The sequence below is a fragment of a genome, unplaced genomic scaffold (genome assembly GCF_019419815.1).
Source record: "Pyrus x bretschneideri cultivar Hongxiangsu unplaced genomic scaffold, Pyrus_bretschneideri_v1 Contig12, whole genome shotgun sequence".
NCBI classification, from domain to species: Eukaryota; Viridiplantae; Streptophyta; class Magnoliopsida; order Rosales; family Rosaceae; genus Pyrus; species Pyrus x bretschneideri.
In genome coordinates this window covers 4,484,711-4,504,923 of record NW_025999413.1, presented here as the reverse complement: position 1 = coordinate 4,504,923, position 20,213 = coordinate 4,484,711, and the positions used below count along the sequence as shown (strand labels likewise).

The 20,213-nt window shown below is 36.9% G+C and overlaps 3 protein-coding genes and 1 pseudogene across 3 annotated transcripts; 1 reads left to right on the top strand and 3 right to left on the bottom strand.

Moving 5' to 3' along the window:
* Positions 1-118: 118 nt before the first annotated feature.
* LOC125474226 lies at positions 119-1,906 on the bottom strand (annotated as a pseudogene).
* A 1,617-nt stretch (positions 1,907-3,523) lies between these two features.
* On the bottom strand, positions 3,524-4,763 carry LOC103947877 (probable carboxylesterase 17). Its single transcript, XM_018647600.2, has one exon. It carries the CDS (start codon positions 4,730-4,732, stop codon positions 3,701-3,703), a length of 1,032 nt encoding a protein of 343 aa, XP_018503116.2. The 5' UTR covers positions 4,733-4,763; the 3' UTR covers positions 3,524-3,700.
* Positions 4,764-8,438: 3,675 nt separating this feature from the next.
* Positions 8,439-12,693, top strand: LOC103947807 (T-complex protein 1 subunit zeta 1). The gene is made up of 15 exons (XM_009358768.3): positions 8,439-8,600; positions 8,690-8,753; positions 9,090-9,225; positions 9,417-9,568; positions 9,714-9,761; positions 9,910-10,002; positions 10,452-10,558; positions 10,765-10,879; positions 10,986-11,072; positions 11,223-11,427; positions 11,606-11,700; positions 11,810-11,878; positions 11,954-12,061; positions 12,153-12,271; positions 12,357-12,693. The coding sequence occupies exons 1-15, from the start codon at positions 8,467-8,469 to the stop codon at positions 12,430-12,432; spliced, it is 1,608 nt and encodes a 535-aa protein (XP_009357043.1). The 5' UTR covers positions 8,439-8,466; the 3' UTR covers positions 12,433-12,693.
* Positions 12,694-13,305: 612 nt separating this feature from the next.
* On the bottom strand, positions 13,306-15,157 carry LOC103947808 (uncharacterized protein DDB_G0275933). The gene is made up of 3 exons (XM_009358769.3): positions 14,969-15,157; positions 14,604-14,751; positions 13,306-13,573 (listed from the first exon to the last, which is right to left on the bottom strand). Exons 1-3 carry the CDS (start codon positions 15,021-15,023, stop codon positions 13,501-13,503), a joined length of 276 nt encoding a protein of 91 aa, XP_009357044.1. The 5' UTR covers positions 15,024-15,157; the 3' UTR covers positions 13,306-13,500.
* Positions 15,158-20,213: the final 5,056 nt, after the last annotated feature.

The window sequence follows — 20,213 nt, the reverse complement described above, 5'->3', positions numbered from 1 at the left end:
TTTATTAGATTGACGATGGAAAATAGTATTTTCTTAATTCAATCGTGATCGTTCATTTTGTATACTACTCAGTAGTCTGAATTATTAAAGAATAATTGTACCATGTCATCTCTAGTTACTATAAACTTGGACTGAACCATCTCAAATTTCGACAATCTTGTTTAGGTGATTTTGAAGCATCATGAATTTCAATATATCTTCCGAATTTCCGACCATCTAAGTAGAAGACGCGGCTTGGGTACTATATCCAAAAAGATGGGAAAGGTCAAACACGTTTTCAATTCCTCCTAACCCTACGAAATGAATGCTATCGCTCCCAACCCTTCGGAATTACTCACTGGAAATGGCAAGGAACAACCTCGGCTTGTTACAAACAATATTTGGTTTCCAAAACTCTGTACACGAGAAAGTTGCCACCATTCTCCGACTCAATCTTGTAAATTAAAAAATCACAAGTCTTTGAACAAGTTTGCATATCGTACACGAATGGATCCTTCATCTGATGGATCAACTAGACTTCATTGTTGGTTGTTGATTCTGTCAAATATGACTTGTCCTCGAACTCGAACAAGGGACTACGACGTGAACGAAATTCATAGTATGATGACCGGTAGTCCCGTGGTTCTTCGTTGTCATAAACCAACTTCAATTCCAACTCATCATCATCATCTCCGAACTGTGATGTGCGAGTTATAACGCGTCCACTCTTAATCTCATCATTTTTAGGCGTATAGAATGCCACAAGACGAAAAGAATAGGGATGAAGGAGAATCCTTTTTACAATCCAACATCTGATAGATTCTCCAACTTTTTTTCTCCTGGCCTGCACAAACCAATCTCCATAGAAGAAAAAATTGCTGCTACTGTACATTCTGATATATTTGAACTGGGAAAGGCAATTTCACGAAGAAAGCAGTTGCCTTTTGGATAAGAATCAATACGATACTTATGGCTTTTGGATAAGAATCAAAGGTTGTGGAAAGATGAAATTTCTCTCAAGGAAGGAAGTTTGTGTTTGGCTCTTGAAATAGGGTTTAGTAAAAATACTTCATAGTTATTTTCCTCGGCCATAATCAACCAACCTTTAGGGCCGGGAACTAAGAAACCGCCCTTCATTTCGCTTAGGCAACCCTAACTTGATAAGTTTATGCTCATATGGGCTGGAGAACTCCTAGAACTTGTTTGGTACTCTATTTGAATTCAATTTTTTAAATTCAAAAACAATTTTCAAGTTTTAGGCCTTAAAACTTGTTTGGTAAGACTATTTCAAAAACTGAACTCAAGACTAACTCAAAAATATAGTTTATTCTCTAAAAACATTAAAAAAATAAAAAAAAAAGAGTTTTTAGAGTTTTTAAACTTAAACTCACATCTTTCTTTGTCTTCCTCCTGTCCTCTCACTCCAAATCTATCTCTATATCTTTTCTTCTTTCTCTCTCCTCCTTTTTTTTTTTTTACCTTTTTCGTCCCTCTTCAAATCCACTCTCTTCATTCTTGATTCTTTCTCTCACTCCTCTTCCTCTCTATCCCTTCCGATCCTCTCTCCATTTTCTCTTTTCTTCAATCATCTCTTACTTTCTTTCCTCCTCTCTTCTCATTCTCCTTCTCCTGTGACCTCTGTTTTTAAATCTCTTTATCTAGTTTAAGTTGTAAGATTTAAAAAGAAAATTGTTTTCAAGAAATGTTAATAATAAAAAATTTCAAATAGGATACCAAACAAGCCATTAAGTATTCGGGACTTCGTTGGGTGAGTACTAACCAGGGCAATTGGGGAGCAGTCTATGGATGTCTCTTTGCATAGCAGTCGAACTCCAATACTTGCAGAGGTTAAGCGAATCCGATCACGCAAGTTGAGGCACGATATTCTCCATGATATCCAAAGGTGTTGTCTGCCAACGCCTATCATTTATCATTTGGTTGATGTCCTTATCCGCAAACCCATCTGCAACTAGCCATAGCCATGCTAATCAATCCCCCCAGTCCAAAAACAATTCCGAAAAATAAAAATTTCAAACAACAGAATACGGATAATAAAAGCACGAATTACCTTCAACCTCGTTGCCATTCTTTGGGGGGTCCCAGCCATCACCTTCCTTGACGAGCTTCTTCTTCTTCAACCTATGGCTATCACTCTCCCTATCATCTCGACGACGCTTCTCTGCATCGTACCTTTCGTCCTCAGAATAATCATAAATCCAAGAGGATTCTCAATCCTTCCTAGGTTTATGTTTGGCCCCCTTTACCATTGGAGCTCCTCCTACTGTAACCTATAATCCTCTGCAATTTACGTAATACACAACAAATCACTCCTTTTTCTGACTTAAATACAACTCAGACGAACTCAAAACAAAAGGAGACAATTCAGACAAGGAAACACTAAAAACACACAACCCTAAATCCCAGTTCAATCAGATGTAAAACGACTTCGAATATTATTTTCTAAATTTAGATCTTATTCCATTCGTAGAGATTGATTACCTGATATATTGATACTGAAAAGATGATCACGACAGGGGGAACACAGAGATTTAGGGCACAGATTGATTACTTTGTCTCCAAATAATTGAATTTTGGGGCTTTTAGATCCAGGTCCAAAAATATAGATGGTTTTTAAGAGTGAGTCTAATTACCTAATTATATGTATTTATTTTTTTTAATGCTCATTTTATATTTTTTTAAAAATATTAAAAATCAATTAAAATCTTCTAATATTATGAATTTTCAACCCCAAAAAATTTAATTAATATCTTATAACAAAAAAAAAATATATATTGTCATAAATCTATCTGAAAGTCATTCTACCCTAACTCAAGTAACAAATATATGAATGTATATCATATCTATAAGTAAGATATAAAACTTAACTAAAGGGTAGAAAACAAACATAATATATCTACAAGCAAGACACATGAATCTTACTTGATTATAAAAAAGAATCTATCATATAGGTAGATAAATATAATTAACCTGTGATATAGGTTGATTATAAAAATAAAAAATAAAATCTATAAATGGGGTTTCAAAAGGGGTTAAAGAACAAGAAAGAACAAAAAAAAAAAAATCAAAGAGATAATTAGGAAGAAATTTGATTTTTATAATAAATCTTATCATTTAAGAGATAATTATTGATAATAGAATAATAAGATTTAAGAAATTGGACTTATTTTAATAAATTAGACTATTCCTACTATTGGCTCAAAAAATTGGACCTATATCAAGTTTTCCCTTGAATTTTATGGTCGGTTATTTTGTTGGGTTTAATAATTTGGGCCTATTTTGGATAAAACAATATTTTAGGGACCGTTAATAAATTTGCAAATAATACATGTGTGATCCGCCAAAACCCATCATTAACAAAACCATTGGATCCACCAAACATTTTGACACTAAACCTTTCCACTAATTACTTTTAGTCTCACTTTTGTTTAAGAAATAACAATTTAATCGATATATATGACATAAATATTATTTTCTTGCATCCGAAGTCAAGAGTATGTAATATAAAAATAAAAGAATCAAGAGACCAATGTTTATTATCATTAAGCATATATAGAAGATAATACATATGTTTTTGTATATGAGAAGAAAATTATGTAATACATTAATTAACAAGTTTCAATAATGAGTTACTTTCAGCATAATATACAAACAATACCCTAATAAAATATCAAACTAGAAAAAGAAATCCATGAAATAGCTATTATTGCTTGATCATGAAGGCCTTGATGTGAGATATCAATTCTTGTGTCCGTGAATAAGAGAGCTGAGAGTTATGCAGAACTTGGAATGCATGGCCAACTCCTTTGTACAGTACAGTTTCCACCCTTGTCCCAATGCTACTCAATGCGTTGCACAACTCAAAATTCCTATCCTTCAATATATCCAATTCTGATACGCATACCATCATGCTTGGGAGCCTTAAATCGCGCAATTTGGCCACGCTGGCGTTCACTAGAGGGTTGCACCACGGATGGTCTCTGCTGGCCCCTAACGGAAGAGACAGCCGCCAATATGTGTCTGAACTTGACAGACTTAGGGCGGAGTATGGTGGCTGAGTTGCACATTTTTCGGACCAAGTTCGAGCCTCTCCTCCGAAAAAGGGTTGGATCAAGACGGTGCCTTTGAGACTCAATGGCCTTAAAATGGAGGGGTCACATGAACCTACCTGTGTGGTGACATTGTAGGCTATGTTAGCCCCTGCACTATCACCACCTATGAACAAGCTGGACAAGTTGCACTTACTTAACCACCATTTTTGCTCAGTAGACTCACTCAGAGCTTGTTGTTTTACCCACATAAGGGTTTTGAATCCGTCATCATAAGCAGCAGGGAGACGGCTTTCAGGGGCTAAACGGTAATTCACAGAGATGATGACACAACTTGCTTGTGAAGCAAGTTTGGCTAGGAAATCATGGTAACAGCTCCAAGCAGCAGATCCAACACAAAATCCGCCGCCATGGAAGTAGACAATCACGGGGAGGTTTCCCGGGTGGCTTGGAACATAAATGCGTGCCCATAAATTGGTAAATTTGTCAATGACAACGTCTTTGGCCGTAACACCAGGTGGTAGAGCTAGAGTGCTGGGGACACTTGGGATCATCAGAGGCCTTTCGATGTATCCGTCTTTGTGAACTCGGATGAGGCCTTCGATTTCTTCGAGTATAACTCCATGTTGGTTAGGGTTTTTAGTTGCTTGGAGGTTAAGCCGTGGATCAAGAGATATGGCTGCCATATTTCTTCTAAATTCATAAGATGTTTGTGGATCAGGGGATGTGAATGTGGTTTACTTCGGCACGTACAAGGTCCTTATATAGAAAATGAGAAAGCATCACTCATCTGAAAGAATTAAAGTTTCCCTTCTTTTTATCTGAAAAGTGGGATTTTAACTCAGCATATGCTAGTTGTCATGCAGATTATTCTCATCCAATCTGAGCTAGAATTAGTCAGCTCTCAAAATTAAAATTTCTTATTTTGTTTTACATAGAGGGAGATTTAAAATTGTTTGTAAAGACGAACACACTATTGTGATTAATTGGTCCAACTCACCAAGGTAACGATATTTTAAGACAACGAAATTGCCTTCTACTTTATGCTGTCCAATTATTCTGTTAGCATTTTCTTTTTTGTTGATTTTATTAAAGCGTTAAGTTATCATCACTTCCCTCACCAAGTTTTCTTTTTCATTGATTTTATTAAAGCGTTAAGTTATCTAAAAACTGAAATAAAAGGTCAACTAATAATCAGCCATGTTGATACCTGAAAGTGGTTTGCAAGAGTGGGATGACAAGTGACGATTGAGTCGGACAATTCATCAAAACATGAAATTTTTTAGTGTACCCGAAACACAAAACATGCATTAGAATTCTTGGAAAAAGGATAAAAACACGCACTAAAACTAACCCTTTTCCTGGAAATCTCTGGTTGTTTGGTAATGGAAAGTTGCCTTGCTTCATATTTTTTTGGGAACTTTAACGAAAAGCTTCCGGTACTGTTCACTTTAACGAAAAATCATATTTTTACACTAAAAAGTCAATCCTGGTACTATTCATTTTACTCTTTATTTTGTCCTTATCATTAAAACTCAAAATTTCCAAACATTTTTCATTAATGTTTTTTTTTTCTTCTAGAATATGAATATTCTTAAAATTCAACCCACATGCAAATGGCCAGTCAATTTTATTCTTCAAATATCTTATCGTCTTTCTTCTCATCACTTGCTTTCTGACTCTTTAGTCTTTATGCTCAACTTATATTCCCTCATTTTTTATTAACTTGAAATCTACTGGAGTTTAACGGAAAAAGAATTCCAAATTTATTGAGTAATTATTGGAACTGAGTTCTCTGTAACTTCATGCAATATTGCAATTAATCATCTCATTTTTCTTAATTTCAATTTTGAATTTCTTCCATAAATCTTTCAGTTTATGGAATTTGGAAATCGAACTTTGGTTGACTATTTGTATCTTTCTGTTCAAGTTGTCCCAAAAAAGGAAAAAATAAAAGGACCGAAGAGAACACATAAGTGGAAAGGAATCAATACCATTTGGAAGGAACTTCTTGGAATTAAGATTTTGTTCTTTATATATATCGTACTTGCCTCAGCTGGAATATTTGCCGTCCGTCCATCTTTATGCATGCGCGTCATTATTATTCCACAGTACTATTAGACTTTTATATAAAGCTCGTGCATGGTGATATACAACGTACGGTTCATAGAAAATTTGAAAGTTGTCAATTGATAATTTTCTTTTGAAATTATAGACACTTTACTTGAGTTTAGTCATTTATTTTATAAATTGTACGTGTAGAGATTGAGTTATTCCCCATAGTGTCGGTGACTGTTTGGCTTCACACGTAGGACAACATGGCTCTGATACCATGAAGAAAGTTGAGGTTCCACCATAAAACTAATTGTCAATAATGGGAAAGTAGTCCAACCTCTTATAAGCATATGCAAGTTCGCTCCTTCCATCAATGTGGAACTCATTCTCAACAATACAGACTATTTTCTATATTCAAGTTCGAAGCTTGTTACTATAGATTATTTAAAATGATAACATAAAATTATTTTTTGCAAAAGTATATGAGTCCTATGTGACAAAATTTTAAAGCCGAAAATCTAAAAATTACTATATACATAAAATAAAATGAGAGGTTTTTCCTTCTAATATAGATCAGATGATAGAATTTTTATCAGAATTCTTATCCGTTAGATTTTTTATTGTCTTATAATCACATGTAAAATTCTTTTTCTTGATATGATATTTTTGTTGTCAAAATCTTGATATAATATTCACTCTCATGGTACATTCAGATGTTCACTGCACCTAATCTATGATAAGGATTGGTATCCATTCTAGAATTTTCTAGCAAGACGAACCTTGCCTTAAAAAATGATCAACATTAAGTCGGTTACTAGGCCAGAAAAATCTAACCATTGATAAGAGAGAGAGAGAGAGAGATATATATATATATATATATATTTAAAACCTATCTTCTAGCCCATTGAACTGAGTCGTCATAAATCCACATAACTCAGCAGGGAAGAGATCCCTTCCGGATCTCTCCATTTAGACCCTTAAAATTTGATCTAACGACTACAAACAGAGGCTTTTCTAAAAGTTATAATAATTGTAGCTAAATTTCATGAATCCGGATCTTTGGATCCCTAGGATATTTGGTGGGAGAGATCCGGTGTAGATCTCTTCCCACCTCAGCAAATCCATGTACACGGATTCCACACGATGGTTCATATTCTCATTGTTCATAAGTCACATGCATTATTACTCGCGGTCAAAGTTTCAGATTCTTTCATCCTCAAATTCCTAACAGAAAGTCAGAAACAAGTCTTTCTCATCCCCCACCATGCATGAAGGAATGGATGAGCAGCCATCTTTATCTTTTGAAGTTATTCTCTCTCTTTCACTTCTCCTCCTCCTTTTTGACCCATCCCACTATTGCATCACGCAATGAAAGGAGCTGGATATTGACAAATTCTATGTCATGAACGATATTATTAGACCATATTAAGTTGTTATCATCAAGCAACATCGTAGGATTGTTAAAAAAAAAATTGAAAAAGTAGAAGGAGATTTATATCTGAATGTATGAAAAGGTTGCAAGCATTCTCCGCTTACTATTGTCTATGGTGGTTTTAGATTTGTGACAGCAACTCCAATCTTTAGGGACGACATTAGGGTTTCTAATTTGGAAAAGGATTTTAACAGTAGTTTATGGGAAAACCCCAATTCATTTATTTGTTAATTAATGCTTTGGTTCTTATCTTATGCCCATCATAACCCTCAATTAAGTTATAAAAGTTAATTGAGATCCCTAATTTATGCATAAATTTTCTTTTTCCTACTTTGAATGTCGAATTTTGAACAGTGCACAACAAAAATGCCAAGTATTAAAATTACCTTACAAATGCAAATTTTCTTGGTAAAAATGTAATGTATGGAGAGATATTTCGTCGGTCCTACGGCTTCCTTCTTAAAAAAAGCCACAGTTTGCAGATATTTGTGTTGTCACGAATGAAATGATCGAGTTGATCGAACAGTTCTTTCGAAGCCTTGACAAACAAAGAGGAGAATCGGAAGAGAGAAGGAATTGGGTTTTTTTTTTTTTGTGGCCCATTTTTTCCTTGGAATTTGGATTTTTGGATCGGTCTATTTAGTCGGCCTGTAAACCAACGGAAAGATCCATTTGGCCCGTTACAAAAAGCGTAAACGGCAACGTTTTGAGGAAAGGAAAAAAGTTAAAAGAAAACTCCAAAAAAAAAAAAAAAAAAAAAACCACACACCCCACTCCAGAAAGCCCTAAAAAAATCCCGCACTCTGCGATTCATAAAAGCATACAGTTTTCGAGCTTCTACTTCTTCCGGAACTCCCAAGAGCTTTCAGAAACTCGCACTCTCCGCCACTTGGATTTCATCTGAGCAGAAGAAGGAGAAGGAGAAGTAAAAGGATGTCGATTCGAGTGCTGAATCCGAATGCGGAGGTGCTGAACAAATCGGCGGCGCTACACATGAACATCAACGCCGCCAAGGGCTTGCAGGACGTCCTCAAGACCAACCTCGGCCCCAAGGGCACCATCAAAATGTGAGCAAAAATCACACTGCTTTTTTTTTTTTAATTTTTTTTTATTTAAGTTTTCTATTTTTCTCACATTTTTCTGATAATTTTTCTAGGCTTGTTGGCGGAGCCGGCGACATTAAGCTCACTAAGGATGGCAACACTCTGCTCAAAGAAATGGTATGGGTTTTCGTTTATGAAACCCTAGATCTTTGGTTTGTGCGGTCATTAGTTGTTTGGAGTGTGCTAAAATTAGGGTTTAAGGATTTATCGATTTGATTGAAATGCGAAATCCAACGGCACTGTTTGGTTTTGTTGAGAAGTTTAAAAACTCTCAAAGTTGATTGCTTTTGTTATTGACTTGATTGCTTCAAATGTGAGAATACAGAGGTGCATTCGACGGAGGTTAGGGTTTTCTGAAATTGGTTGTATGCGGTTTAGTGTTAAATATGTTTATTATTTTTGGATATGTTTTGCGTTTGGCGTATTCATTGATGTTCTGTCAAATGGTTGCAGCAAATTCAAAACCCAACGGCAATTATGATTGCGCGTACAGCTGTTGCCCAAGATGACATTAGCGGAGATGGCACCACGTCTACTGTCTTGTTCATTGGCGAGCTTATGAAACAATCAGAACGATACATTGACGAAGGTTGGTTGCTACAGACTCACTGTTACCTGTAATCATTTACGGACAATTTGACCTGGTTCTTCATATAAGGATAAAAGTCTAGATCTTTGCACCTTGTAGTTCTGAAATGTTCCCCAAGTCAGTCTATTTATTTAATTTACTTATTTTTGTGTTTTGTGCACTTCATAATAGTGACTTTATGCTTGTTCCAGGGATGCATCCCCGTGTCCTGGTTGATGGTTTTGAGATAGCCAAAAGAGCAACGCTGCAGTTTCTTGAGAAATTCAAAACTCCTGTGGTGATGGGCGATGAGCCTGACAAAGAGATTTTGAAAATGGTAGCAAGAACAACATTGCGAACAAAGGTATGTAGTATTTTGTTTGTATTATGCTTTCTGTCTAAATGGTTTTGGGCAGAGTGAGGTTTACTCCTAGGCTTTTCGTGCAGCTCAGAGAAAATGGAATTCTTTTACACATTATATATTAAATATGACATATTCTGTTGTGCAGTTATATGAAGCATTGGCAGATCAATTGACTGACATAGTTGTTAATTCGGTGAGTGTTTGTGGTTTATGTAAGAATACTTGAAAGGTTGCTTTTGCACACATGCTTCTAATTTTGTTTTCATTCTTATGGAATCTAGAATAGGTCATAGACCTTTGCATCTTGATGTTTGACAAAAGTGGGGTTTTACAAATGACAGGTTCTTTGCATCCGCAAACCTGAGGAGCCCATTGATCTGTTCATGGTGGAGATTATGCACATGCGACACAAATTTGATGTAGACACACGCTTGGTATGTTATTGTCCTCTATTCTACGTTTTAGATACTCCTTATCTCTTGATGAATTCTAAGAGGCAGTAATATGGACATTGGGTCCTCAATCTTCTGCTAAGGCTCTGCAAATGATATGTATATTTTCTGGTGTTACTATTTGCGTCAATTGATTGTATCGTAGTGCTATAATTGTTTCTTTTGGTGGTAACATTGAATAATAATTTGCGCAGAAGCATATTCATTTGTTCACCTCCTTTCTACTTATGTTGGTGGTTTCATAGTGCTTTAGTTTTTCTTTCTTAGTTCCAAGTACCAATGATGAAATTGTAAATTATGATAGTACTGCCTAGGACCAGTTTAAATTTTAATTTATGAGCATGGTGCAATAGGTTTGGTTACAAATGGTTACAAATAGAAGAATGTGTCATTATCCTGTGGTTTTTCATCTCATTCATGTTGTCTTGTAGGTTGAGGGTCTTGTTCTCGATCACGGTTCTAGGCATCCTGATATGAAGCGGAGAGCAGAGAATTGTTTCATTTTGACAAGCAATGTATCTTTGGAATATGACAAAAGGTAAATATAGAGAAATTTGTTCAAATGATAGTTAGATTTTCTCATCAATAGTTTCTCCCTTCCTCCTCTCACTTTCACACTCATTCTCTTTTACTAACACAATAATGTTAGAATATGTCTTTATGTAACTGTGCTTTTTTCCAAAGGCGTGTTGAATATTGGATATGATTTCCTGATCATTATGAATTTGATGGCTTTCATCTCAGTGAAGTAAACTCAGGCTTTTTCTATTCAAATGCGGAGCAGAGAGAAGCAATGGTTTTAGCTGAAAGGCGCCAGGTTGACGAAAGAGTTAAAAAAATCATTGACCTGAAAAATAAGGTAGAGTGTTGCTATTGATGCTGGTTGCTTGATATTGATTTAGCACTCACCCTAGCGTATCGACATTACATATTCTGAAATATTTCCTGCATTGGATGATTTGCAGGTTTGCTCTGGTAATGATAATAACTTTGTCGTTATCAATCAGAAGGGAATTGATCCCCCATCTCTGGACCTTCTCGCAAGGGCAGGGGTAAGTCATGGATCATTATTTTAGATTTCTTTCCAGTTATTTTCCAAGATATATGTCAGACAGACACCACATTTTTTATTGGTGTTGTGTTTTGCACTCACTGATTCAGTGCAACTTGTTTGGTACTTTTCTAATTCCGCGGTTTCTTAGATTATTGCCCTGAGAAGAGCAAAGAGGAGAAATATGGAACGGTTGGTTTTGGCTTGTGGCGGGGAGGCTGTAAACTCCGTAGATGATTTAACTCCTGATTGCCTTGGTTGGGCTGGACTTGTATACGAGCATGTCCTTGGTGAAGAGAAGTATACATTTGTTGAAAATGTGAAGAATCCCCACTCTTGCACAATCTTAATCAAAGGTACTCCATTGGTATTTTCACCATTCTGCAAAATATAAATATTCTTTGGTTATTCTACCCGGGAGTTAGTAATTTATGCTGTACCCATCTCATAGTAAGGATTACGTGATATAAGTCATTCTATTTCCTTTGGCAAGTCCTGTGGTGATGTAATCCTTATTTCCTCTTAATGGTGCAGGGCCTAATGACCATACAATTGCTCAGATTAAGGATGCTGTTCGTGATGGCCTGAGGGCAGTTAAAAACACAGTTGAAGATGAAGCTGTCATCTTAGTAAGTTTGAGCTAGAAATTTCCCCATCGTATCTTTTTTCTTAGTAAGTTTGGCTTCTGGAATGTACATCAGATTGTGATGCGCGAAACATTTTTCATATGTGAATCAGGGTGCTGGAGCTTTTGAAGTTGCAGCCAGACAATATTTAGTGAATGAAGTAAAGAAAACTGTTAAAGGGGTAAGTAAATATTTTCCTAAATTCCCTTATGGGAATTAATTTTTTAAGCTCCTCTTATCTTTCTACTTGAAACAGCGTGCTCAACTCGGTGTTGAAGCTTTTGCTGATGCTCTTCTTGTGGTGCCCAAAACACTTGCTGAGAATTCTGGCCTCGATACACAAGATGTGATAATTGCTCTTACGGTATACTAACTTCTTTAAAATTCATCAGTTTTTCATTTCGTTATCCTTCCTGAGGTGATTGAAATATAATCACATGTGGATTCCTGTTCAGGGAGAGCATGATCGGGGAAATGTCGTGGGACTAAATCACAACACTGGAGAACCGCTTGATCCACAGATGGAGGGTATCTTTGACAACTACTCTGTGAAGCGACAGATTATAAACTCAGGGTACGCGGCATGATTTTGAAACTCATTTTCTTCAGATCTTTTTCGGTTTATGCAACTCACTGGTGTTCGTTTCTATATTATGCAGGCCCGTAATTGCATCTCAACTGTTGTTGGTCGATGAAGTAATTCGTGCTGGGCGTAACATGCGGAAGCCAACTTAAACACTAGCTTAATGCAACTGACCGAGGGCAGTTGTTGAGGATTGTTAAGGAGGGAATCTGAATTTGCATCTGCTCTGGGTTTTTTCTTATGATGAATTTGTGTAATTTATTTATCTGGTGTGGCTAAAACTTTTCGAGGTTCGCATTTTCCACTCGTTTTCGAGGTTGAATCGGTTCAACCAGGGTGGAAAAGAATTATATGATTTTGTTGGCCTCTGTTCTTGAATTTTCAACAATTAATAGAATTTCGAGTTTTTACTATACGGGTTAATTATACCATTGTATACAATGCTGTCTTTCAATCTAGCCATCCATTTTTCTACCATGCATTGTAGTGTGAGATACGTCGTTCGAACGAACGGCTAGATCATGTTTTGATGTTTTGCAGAATTTTTTAAGTCAGAATTGCTCGGATTTTTCGCACTCGAAGTAGTCGATATATACAAGGCTAAGTTATTTATGTATTTCTAGATAAATTAGTCGATAAAATATTACCCAATTGATGCGAAATCTGAGTAAATTGTAGTAATGGTCTCTCAATTTTAATCAAATTGGAGAAATGGTCCCTCAACTAAAAATCCATTACTATTGATCTCTCAACTCATTAAAATGTGTAGCTATGGTTATTTTCGTCAACTTCATCAGAATTTTGTCAAAATAAGTTATGTTAAAAGGACCATTGGTACAATTAGATTAAAGTCAATTGATCATTTCTCTAATTGGATTACAATTGAGGGATCATTTTTCTAGTTGTACTAAAGTTGAGAGAACATTGGTAATCAATTTTTAGCTGAGAAGCTATAGTTGCACATTTTGATGAGTTAAAGGTTTAATGGTAATGGATTTTTAGTTGAAGGACTATTGCTCCAATTAGATTAAATTGAGGGATTATTACTCCAATTTACTCTGGGAAATCTCTACATTTATTAAGTTCATCGGGGGATATTTTAAACACAACCCCCTGGCATCAACCGAATTACGGAAATCAAAATAAAAAACCAGTGACGTTGCCAGAATTCCGATAACAAAATTCTACATCAAAGTCATGAACCAGTGATGATCTGAGACTTATGCAGGCACCCTCCCGTCTTGTTGAAGCATGTACGCTCTCTTCATTTCCTCCAAGACGTCATCGTTGGTGCTGCAAAAATCAAAACAACGCATTTCACATGCATCAGCAGAAGCACAGGTATGTTGGATATGCGTAAAGTTCAATCCAAAATTGTCTCTCTTACTCAAAGACTACAAAAAGGATCATAAGTAGCAACAAAAACAACATGCGCGTATCTCTGCGCCAACCGAACATAAGTTCTCTTCTCTCTCGTCGTGCTCTCTTAAACAGATGTAAGAAAGACGGGATACTTTTCCTGTTCTATAACTAGAGTGCCTTCCTCTACAATTCAATGCAAATTCAAAACCCCGGTTGAAACAGATTGCATGAAACCCTGAATTCTTTTTCTATCTCCACGACTCATGGGTACCGCACGACATAGGACACGAAAACAATTCATGCAACACTGTACCTAGCACTCTAATTCCCTACAAGGCTTCCAAAACCGTTGCCTGAAAACACTTTGGAAAACCAACGCACACAACCCAAAAGCCAAATTTAACTCTGAATAAAGGAGAAAAACATGGGAAATGAAGAATGTCACCATACTTATCGAAATCAAACCCAAACACCACTACCAATCTCATAACCAAAATACCACTCTACCATCTCAACTGGTTCCAAACTAAGTAAACTATGCAGCACCATATCAACAACAAGTAATATGATGCATCGGGTACTTTTATAATGGCCGGTCAAGACTGATCCTACACAAAAGAAATACAGAGCCACCCTAGATATGTCCGGATACTCGGACACTAAGATACACCCCCAATACATCCCCCATTTGTATCCGATTCTTCAAATCTGTATTCGTGAAACATCGGAGCCAACTAATTTCCCAAGTGGTACAACAATTTATGCATCACACCAAACCCTCATCAACAAAGCCATTACAATGCTGGTAAGAGCACTCCCACATTGAACATTTAACATTCATAATCTTATAAGACCATGTTTGAAAGTAAAAACCATTTCTTTGCTCTTTTTGTGAAAAAATTGAATCACCAGGGTGAAATTATAAAGTAATTAATAAATTAATCGAGGAATTGGGGCTTACAATTGGTGAAGGCACTCGTTCAATTCCTTGGCTTGCTGCCGGCACTGCCAAACGACCGATATGGTTCTTCCGTACGAGCACTCGGCGTACTTTGACGCCAAATCCTTGCACTCCTGCAGCGCCTTGTGCTTCATTTTGCTCCGCAATGCTGTCTCAACAGTAATTTAAACACCAAATTATGAATTTTTTAGCACAATAACAACAAATTATGCATTATTAAGCACAAAAATTAAGAGGAAAATAACAAATTATACGTTTTTTTAGCACAATAACGACAGATTATACATTTTTAGCACAAAATTAAAGAAAAATAGTTGTTGAGACTCAGAGTCCTAGAGTCTGAGCTTTGCGTACATCAACCGTACCTTCTTCAACCTTCTTCTTCACGTGATTCTCACGTGCTTCCTGTATGTATCCCATTGATTACTCTCTAGAAGACGACGGACTTTGATGGTGAGCACTGAGCAGTACCGAAGGGCGGTGGCGCAAAGCCAGAGATGGGCTCGCAGTTTTACCGGCAGGTGATGATAGTCCAGGTCTAAAATGCTAGGGCTCTGAGCTTCATGTGGGCTTCTTCAGCCTCCTGTTTTGCACTGAATCCATTCTTATTGGACCTAAAACCTAAAACCAGGTGGCCCAATATATATATATATATTTGTTTTTTTTTGTGGGTTAGGGAAGGGAAAAAAGTAAGTAATAAAAAAAAAATAAGTAAGGGTGCTTAATTATGAATAGCTCTTTTGGAAATACGTTTAAAATGACTAAAAACGTTTTCAGAGGAATTTTTTTTGTATTCTGAAAGCATTTAAAGTGCTTCCTACAAGAAGTAACAGTTATGTACTTCTTCTAAAAATATTTTCACAAAAGCGCTTCACCCATTTTAAAAGCAGTTCTAAACGAGTCTAAAATCTATCATATCGAACAGCAACAAAATACATAAAAGGTCTCATGTTTTTAAGAGGTTTTATATCATTAAGTGGCCAGACATTTAAAGAGCAACCAAAGGCCAACATGTGACTTTTCAGTCACAATAAAATAACATTTCATTGCGTCAAGGCTTGCTCTCAATATGGCCAGACATTTAGTGGGCAACTAAAGGCCAACATGTGATTTTTCAGTCACAATAAGTAACATTTCATCGCATCAAGGTTCGCTCTCAATATGGCCAGACATCTTATATTTAGTTTAGCAATAGAATAAGCAAAGGGGCAGTTATGTTTTTGACTAGCCCTTGGGATTAAACGACCCATGATTGATCCCTAACCTTTCGAATTATGGTTTCCCTCTTTTGGTGATGCCTAATAATTGCTTTGATTGGTTTGCTTGACTAGGATCCTATTAAGTCTTCACGGTGGTTCAAGTGTGGCTATCCATTTACAACTTTTCCAATTTTTTTTTTTTTTTAAATTTTTGCCTTTTCATTTAAGTTAGAGCTTATGGGATTGTGTTTTGATTTGCTTGACCATATCTACATAACAAGTGGGAAGTCAAATGCTACAATTGAAAAATTGATCATTGACAAAAAAAAAATGATTGAAAAGTACGAAAACAATAAAGAGGTGCATGTTGTAGAACAGTAGATGTCCACTCAAAGAATAAAATAATGGGCCCTTCTACTATTTGTCGAAGCTTGCCTCATACGACCCATATTTTCTATAAAATACAAACTCCACACAACATCAAAGCAATAAGTTCATGAAGAGGAAGAGAGAAAAGAGAGGAAGAGGAGAGGAGATAACAGAGAGGAAAATGAGAGAAGATAACAGAGAGAGTTATTTTGTACTCCTATTATTCTAAATTATAATGAAAGCACCACTGCTACTGCTTCAAAGACATACTCCAATCACACTGACGGTAGAGGAACCTCATAAATTTTGTGTCTTATTTTATTTATTCCACTGTACACACCGTCGATTTTATAACAAGTTATTAGCACGAGAAGCTCTCATGTCAGTGAAAAGCACAATGCCATAAATTCGGTGAAGTACTATCTACTTCTCACCTCCTTCAGCTAAAATCTCACAGAATAAAATGTATGTCCATTTTCTGTCTCTCCAACTGCACCAAAAATGCCCCACCAAATTCCTGTGAGAATTTAAATTTACAACAACCTGCAGTCGTCACGAGATGAGAAAACTCATATTTGACAACTGGTTTCCAGAGATCCAGAAGAATCTCATCAAACTTAGAAACACAGATCGCGTTATTTTCAACAAATCTTGAGGACTCCCATGAATCCTCAGTTGTCTGAGATGGTGATGGCAGGACTGAATCCACACAGGCTTCCCTCTTTTGTGCCTTCATCAACCCCGCTATCATCTATGTCTGTATGGAGGTTCTTGCTTTGCGATGCCATGTTCCCTGAGTCATGCAAGAACAACGCCAATCTCTGGTAGCCTTTTGGATTGAATTGAATTTGGGCAACCTCCACAATAATATAAAGGGATTTGAAGGGTCCACAACACCATTTGGTCAAAATAATAAATAAAATAAAACAAATATAAAGGTTTCTATTGGTGCATGGCACTATGTTGCAGTAATAAGAAAAGTAATAATAACAAGGTTTGAATAAGTGCTGACAAAAGAAAGAATGATAATAAATAAAAGGAGGTCTGATACTTCTTGTTATTATTTATGTGAATTGGTATTGGTTTAAAACCCTTTCACAAGTTCTATTTACTTTAAAGCAATTTATTTAAAATGGACGGTATTACCGCCTACTGCTTTAAGTTTTGATTTATGTAAATGGTGTTGAATTAAAGCCCTTGTCACAAGCTTTATTTGCTTAAATGCAATTTATTCACTATGGCTGGAATTACCGCATATTACTTTTATTTATTTATTTTACTTATCTTTTGTTACGATGAGTATAATAAGGATTCAAACTTCTTTAATCAGATTAGAACCTGCAGTTTCTTGATCTTATCATATAAAAATGATTGGTCCCAAAGTTCCATCATACAAAAAGATTGGGCATGAAGTCCCTTGATCCTCAAATCAAAACATGAAATTCCATAATGAGTAAAGTAAGTTTAATGTGCCGCAGTGCCTCAACTTAACCATAATAAAGACCAGAAGAGTCTCAGTCCACACCAGAAGTTCTTTATATCCATACTCAAAATGGTTTAACAGAAGCATTTATTAAACATATGAAATTGATTACCTGCGCTCTGCTCATGAAAACAAAATTGCCAGTTTTTACATGAGTACATGTTATTTGCATGATGCAGTATTAGTTTAGTTAAGACCTGTTGCCAACCATCAATACTTCTCAGTACAACTCGTGTTTAGGCACTAGCGAAACATTATATATTTACGAGTTTTTAGTTGTGTTATCTATGTGCCTATTACACTGGCACAACGTACTGAAATGAGGCATCATCGCGGATTGGGCATTAATGTTGAACACCATTTATCATTCAATATTTAGAACCCTTGACTGGGGATATGTTTACCACGTGGTTTACAGACTATCATTTTGATAAGACAATTTTCTCGCCGTTTAGGGGGAGAAAATAACATCGTTCCAGAAGAAAAGAAAATATCATTCCAGATTAATGATGAGAAAAGACCGTTCTAGAAAAACGAATAGAATTTGTCTTATTTTGATTCACGAAACAATCAATGAGAAAAATGAAGTGAGAATGATTAATGATGCAACGAAAGTGATGAAATCACATATCCTTGCTGCAAATGTGCCTACAAGAATTGATGTCCCTATTGAAAATAAAAATAATAATAATGATGCAGTAAATGATTTATCTGTTGCATGCCTGAAGCATGGTGACACGCCCCGACCCCGATATTCCCCGAATACCAGGATAGGCACGTGCTGGCCGACACCCGAGGGTGACGAAAGCCATTTATTGAGTGCAAATGCTGAAAACAATGGGTAAATAAGGTTTATAAATATAAAAGAATAATGAAAATGCAAATAAGGACCGTGTTCAGAGCACACCACTAATCTAGAACACTAAAAGAAAATAATAAAAAAATTGAATGAAACCAAGGAGTGGGTCCTACACCAAGAGGACTCGAAGATGCCGGTGCGGAAGTGTCTGAACGTCGGGATTGTATGCCTCGATTCTAAGTCCTGAAGGGGGCGCAAAACAAACATGAGTGGACCAAGTTGATATACATATATATAATAAAACAGTTATCAACATACTAACCCCCAGGTTTTATGAAAACACATATATATAATGATAAACATAGGTTTTCCGAAACCTAGCATGTCGTGCAATATCTCAAATCATAATTCGCATAAATAATAAACACTAGTGAATGTCCGATATAACTCTCCAGGCCCCATGCCGGCTCCCCGTCTCTGAGCACACAGTCAGAGGAAAATGCACTTCAGGCCCCTTGCCGGCTCCCCGTCTCTGAGCAGACAGTCAGAGGAAAACACACTCCAGGCCCTATGCCAACACCAAACCGTCGCCCGGGACGGACCGGATCTATCCCTACGTCCCGTAGCGGAAATGACCACTAGGTAGGTATAAAACCAGTGAACATACATATATTGAAAATCAACTTCATAGTATAAAGTCATCCATCATCCATACTATAAAGAGGTGTTCTAAACATGTTCTAAATATCATATCGTCATCCATCAGATATTCTACCAGAACATGGGTTATAGGAAAAAATAGTAATAATTCAAACTAGCCTCAGTAAGCATGTTATCTCGTAAAACGTTTCATAAAACATAATCATCAAATCATGCTTTTCATGTATGCAGTTCTACTATTAAAACATGCATTTTTAGAAGGGGTCCACTCACAGTACTTCGCCGTCGAAAAGCCACGTCATCTAGCAAAGAAGGAAACGCCACAGATAATCGCCCCTAAGCACATAAACGGTACATTTAGTCAAACTCTACTCAAACGGTTGAATTTGGGAAAACGGACATCGGAAACGGGTTCAGGACGTCGAAATTAGCCTAGGAGGGGTCCCGCACGAAAACCCAAAAAGTCAACCCCCGAGGTCAAAGTCAACTTTGACCGTTGACTGGTCAACGCTGACCGTTGACCGGGTCAACGGTCAACGGGTCAGGGTCAACGGTCAGGGTCAACGGGTCACGGGTCACGGGTTTGGGCTTTAGGGTTTTGGGTTTGGGTAAATGGGTTTAGGTTTTAGGTGAGTTGGGTTTGGGTATTGGGTTTGGACTTGGGTTGGATCCGGGTTGGGCCTAAGGGTTTGGGTCTAATGGGTTTAGGGTTAACGGGCCAGAGGCCCTAAAACAAACGGCCCAAAGGCCTAATTACAAAGGGTGTTGGGTTGGGCTGCCCAGGTTTTGGGCTTGGATGGAAAGGCCCAAAGGCCTTGGGTGTTCGCCGGAGTCCAAAGAGGGAGAAGGCCGGATTTCGGCCGGAGAATTCCCAAGCTCCGTTGGAGCTCAAAACTCAACCAAAACATGTCATTCAATATACCAAATTGAAGCTCCGAAGGTAAGGAATCGAAATATACCCTTGGTTCCCGTCATTGTGGCCGGAGTTGGCCGGAAAACAGCTTGGAAGCCACGGGTGTCCGCCGGAAACTGGGTAAGATTCAAATGAGCATAACTTCTTCAATACTCAATGAAATTAGGTGAAACAAAAAGGAAAGTTG

What these genes read in the sequence shown, in the direction of transcription:
- LOC103947808 (XM_009358769.3), bottom strand. Translation starts at nt 15,023, where the DNA reads ATGGGATACATACAGGAAGCACGTGAGAATCACGTGAAGAAGAAGGTT. An exon ending in GAAGAAGAAGGTTGAAGAAG is followed by an intron (nt 14,752 to 14,968) that starts GTACGGTTGATG and finishes CTGTTGAGACAG; the next exon opens with CATTGCGGAGCAAAATGAAG. An exon ending in AACGAGTGCCTTCACCAATT is followed by an intron (nt 13,574 to 14,603) that starts GTAAGCCCCAAT and finishes TGATTTTTGCAG; the next exon opens with CACCAACGATGACGTCTTGG.
- LOC103947807 (XM_009358768.3), top strand. Translation starts at nt 8,467, where the DNA reads ATGTCGATTCGAGTGCTGAATCCGAATGCGGAGGTGCTGAACAAATCG. An exon ending in CCCAAGGGCACCATCAAAAT is followed by an intron (nt 8,601 to 8,689) that starts GTGAGCAAAAAT and finishes TAATTTTTCTAG; the next exon opens with GCTTGTTGGCGGAGCCGGCG. An exon ending in ACCTTCTCGCAAGGGCAGGG is followed by an intron (nt 11,073 to 11,222) that starts GTAAGTCATGGA and finishes GCGGTTTCTTAG; the next exon opens with ATTATTGCCCTGAGAAGAGC.
- LOC103947877 (XM_018647600.2), bottom strand. Translation starts at nt 4,732, where the DNA reads ATGGCAGCCATATCTCTTGATCCACGGCTTAACCTCCAAGCAACTAAA.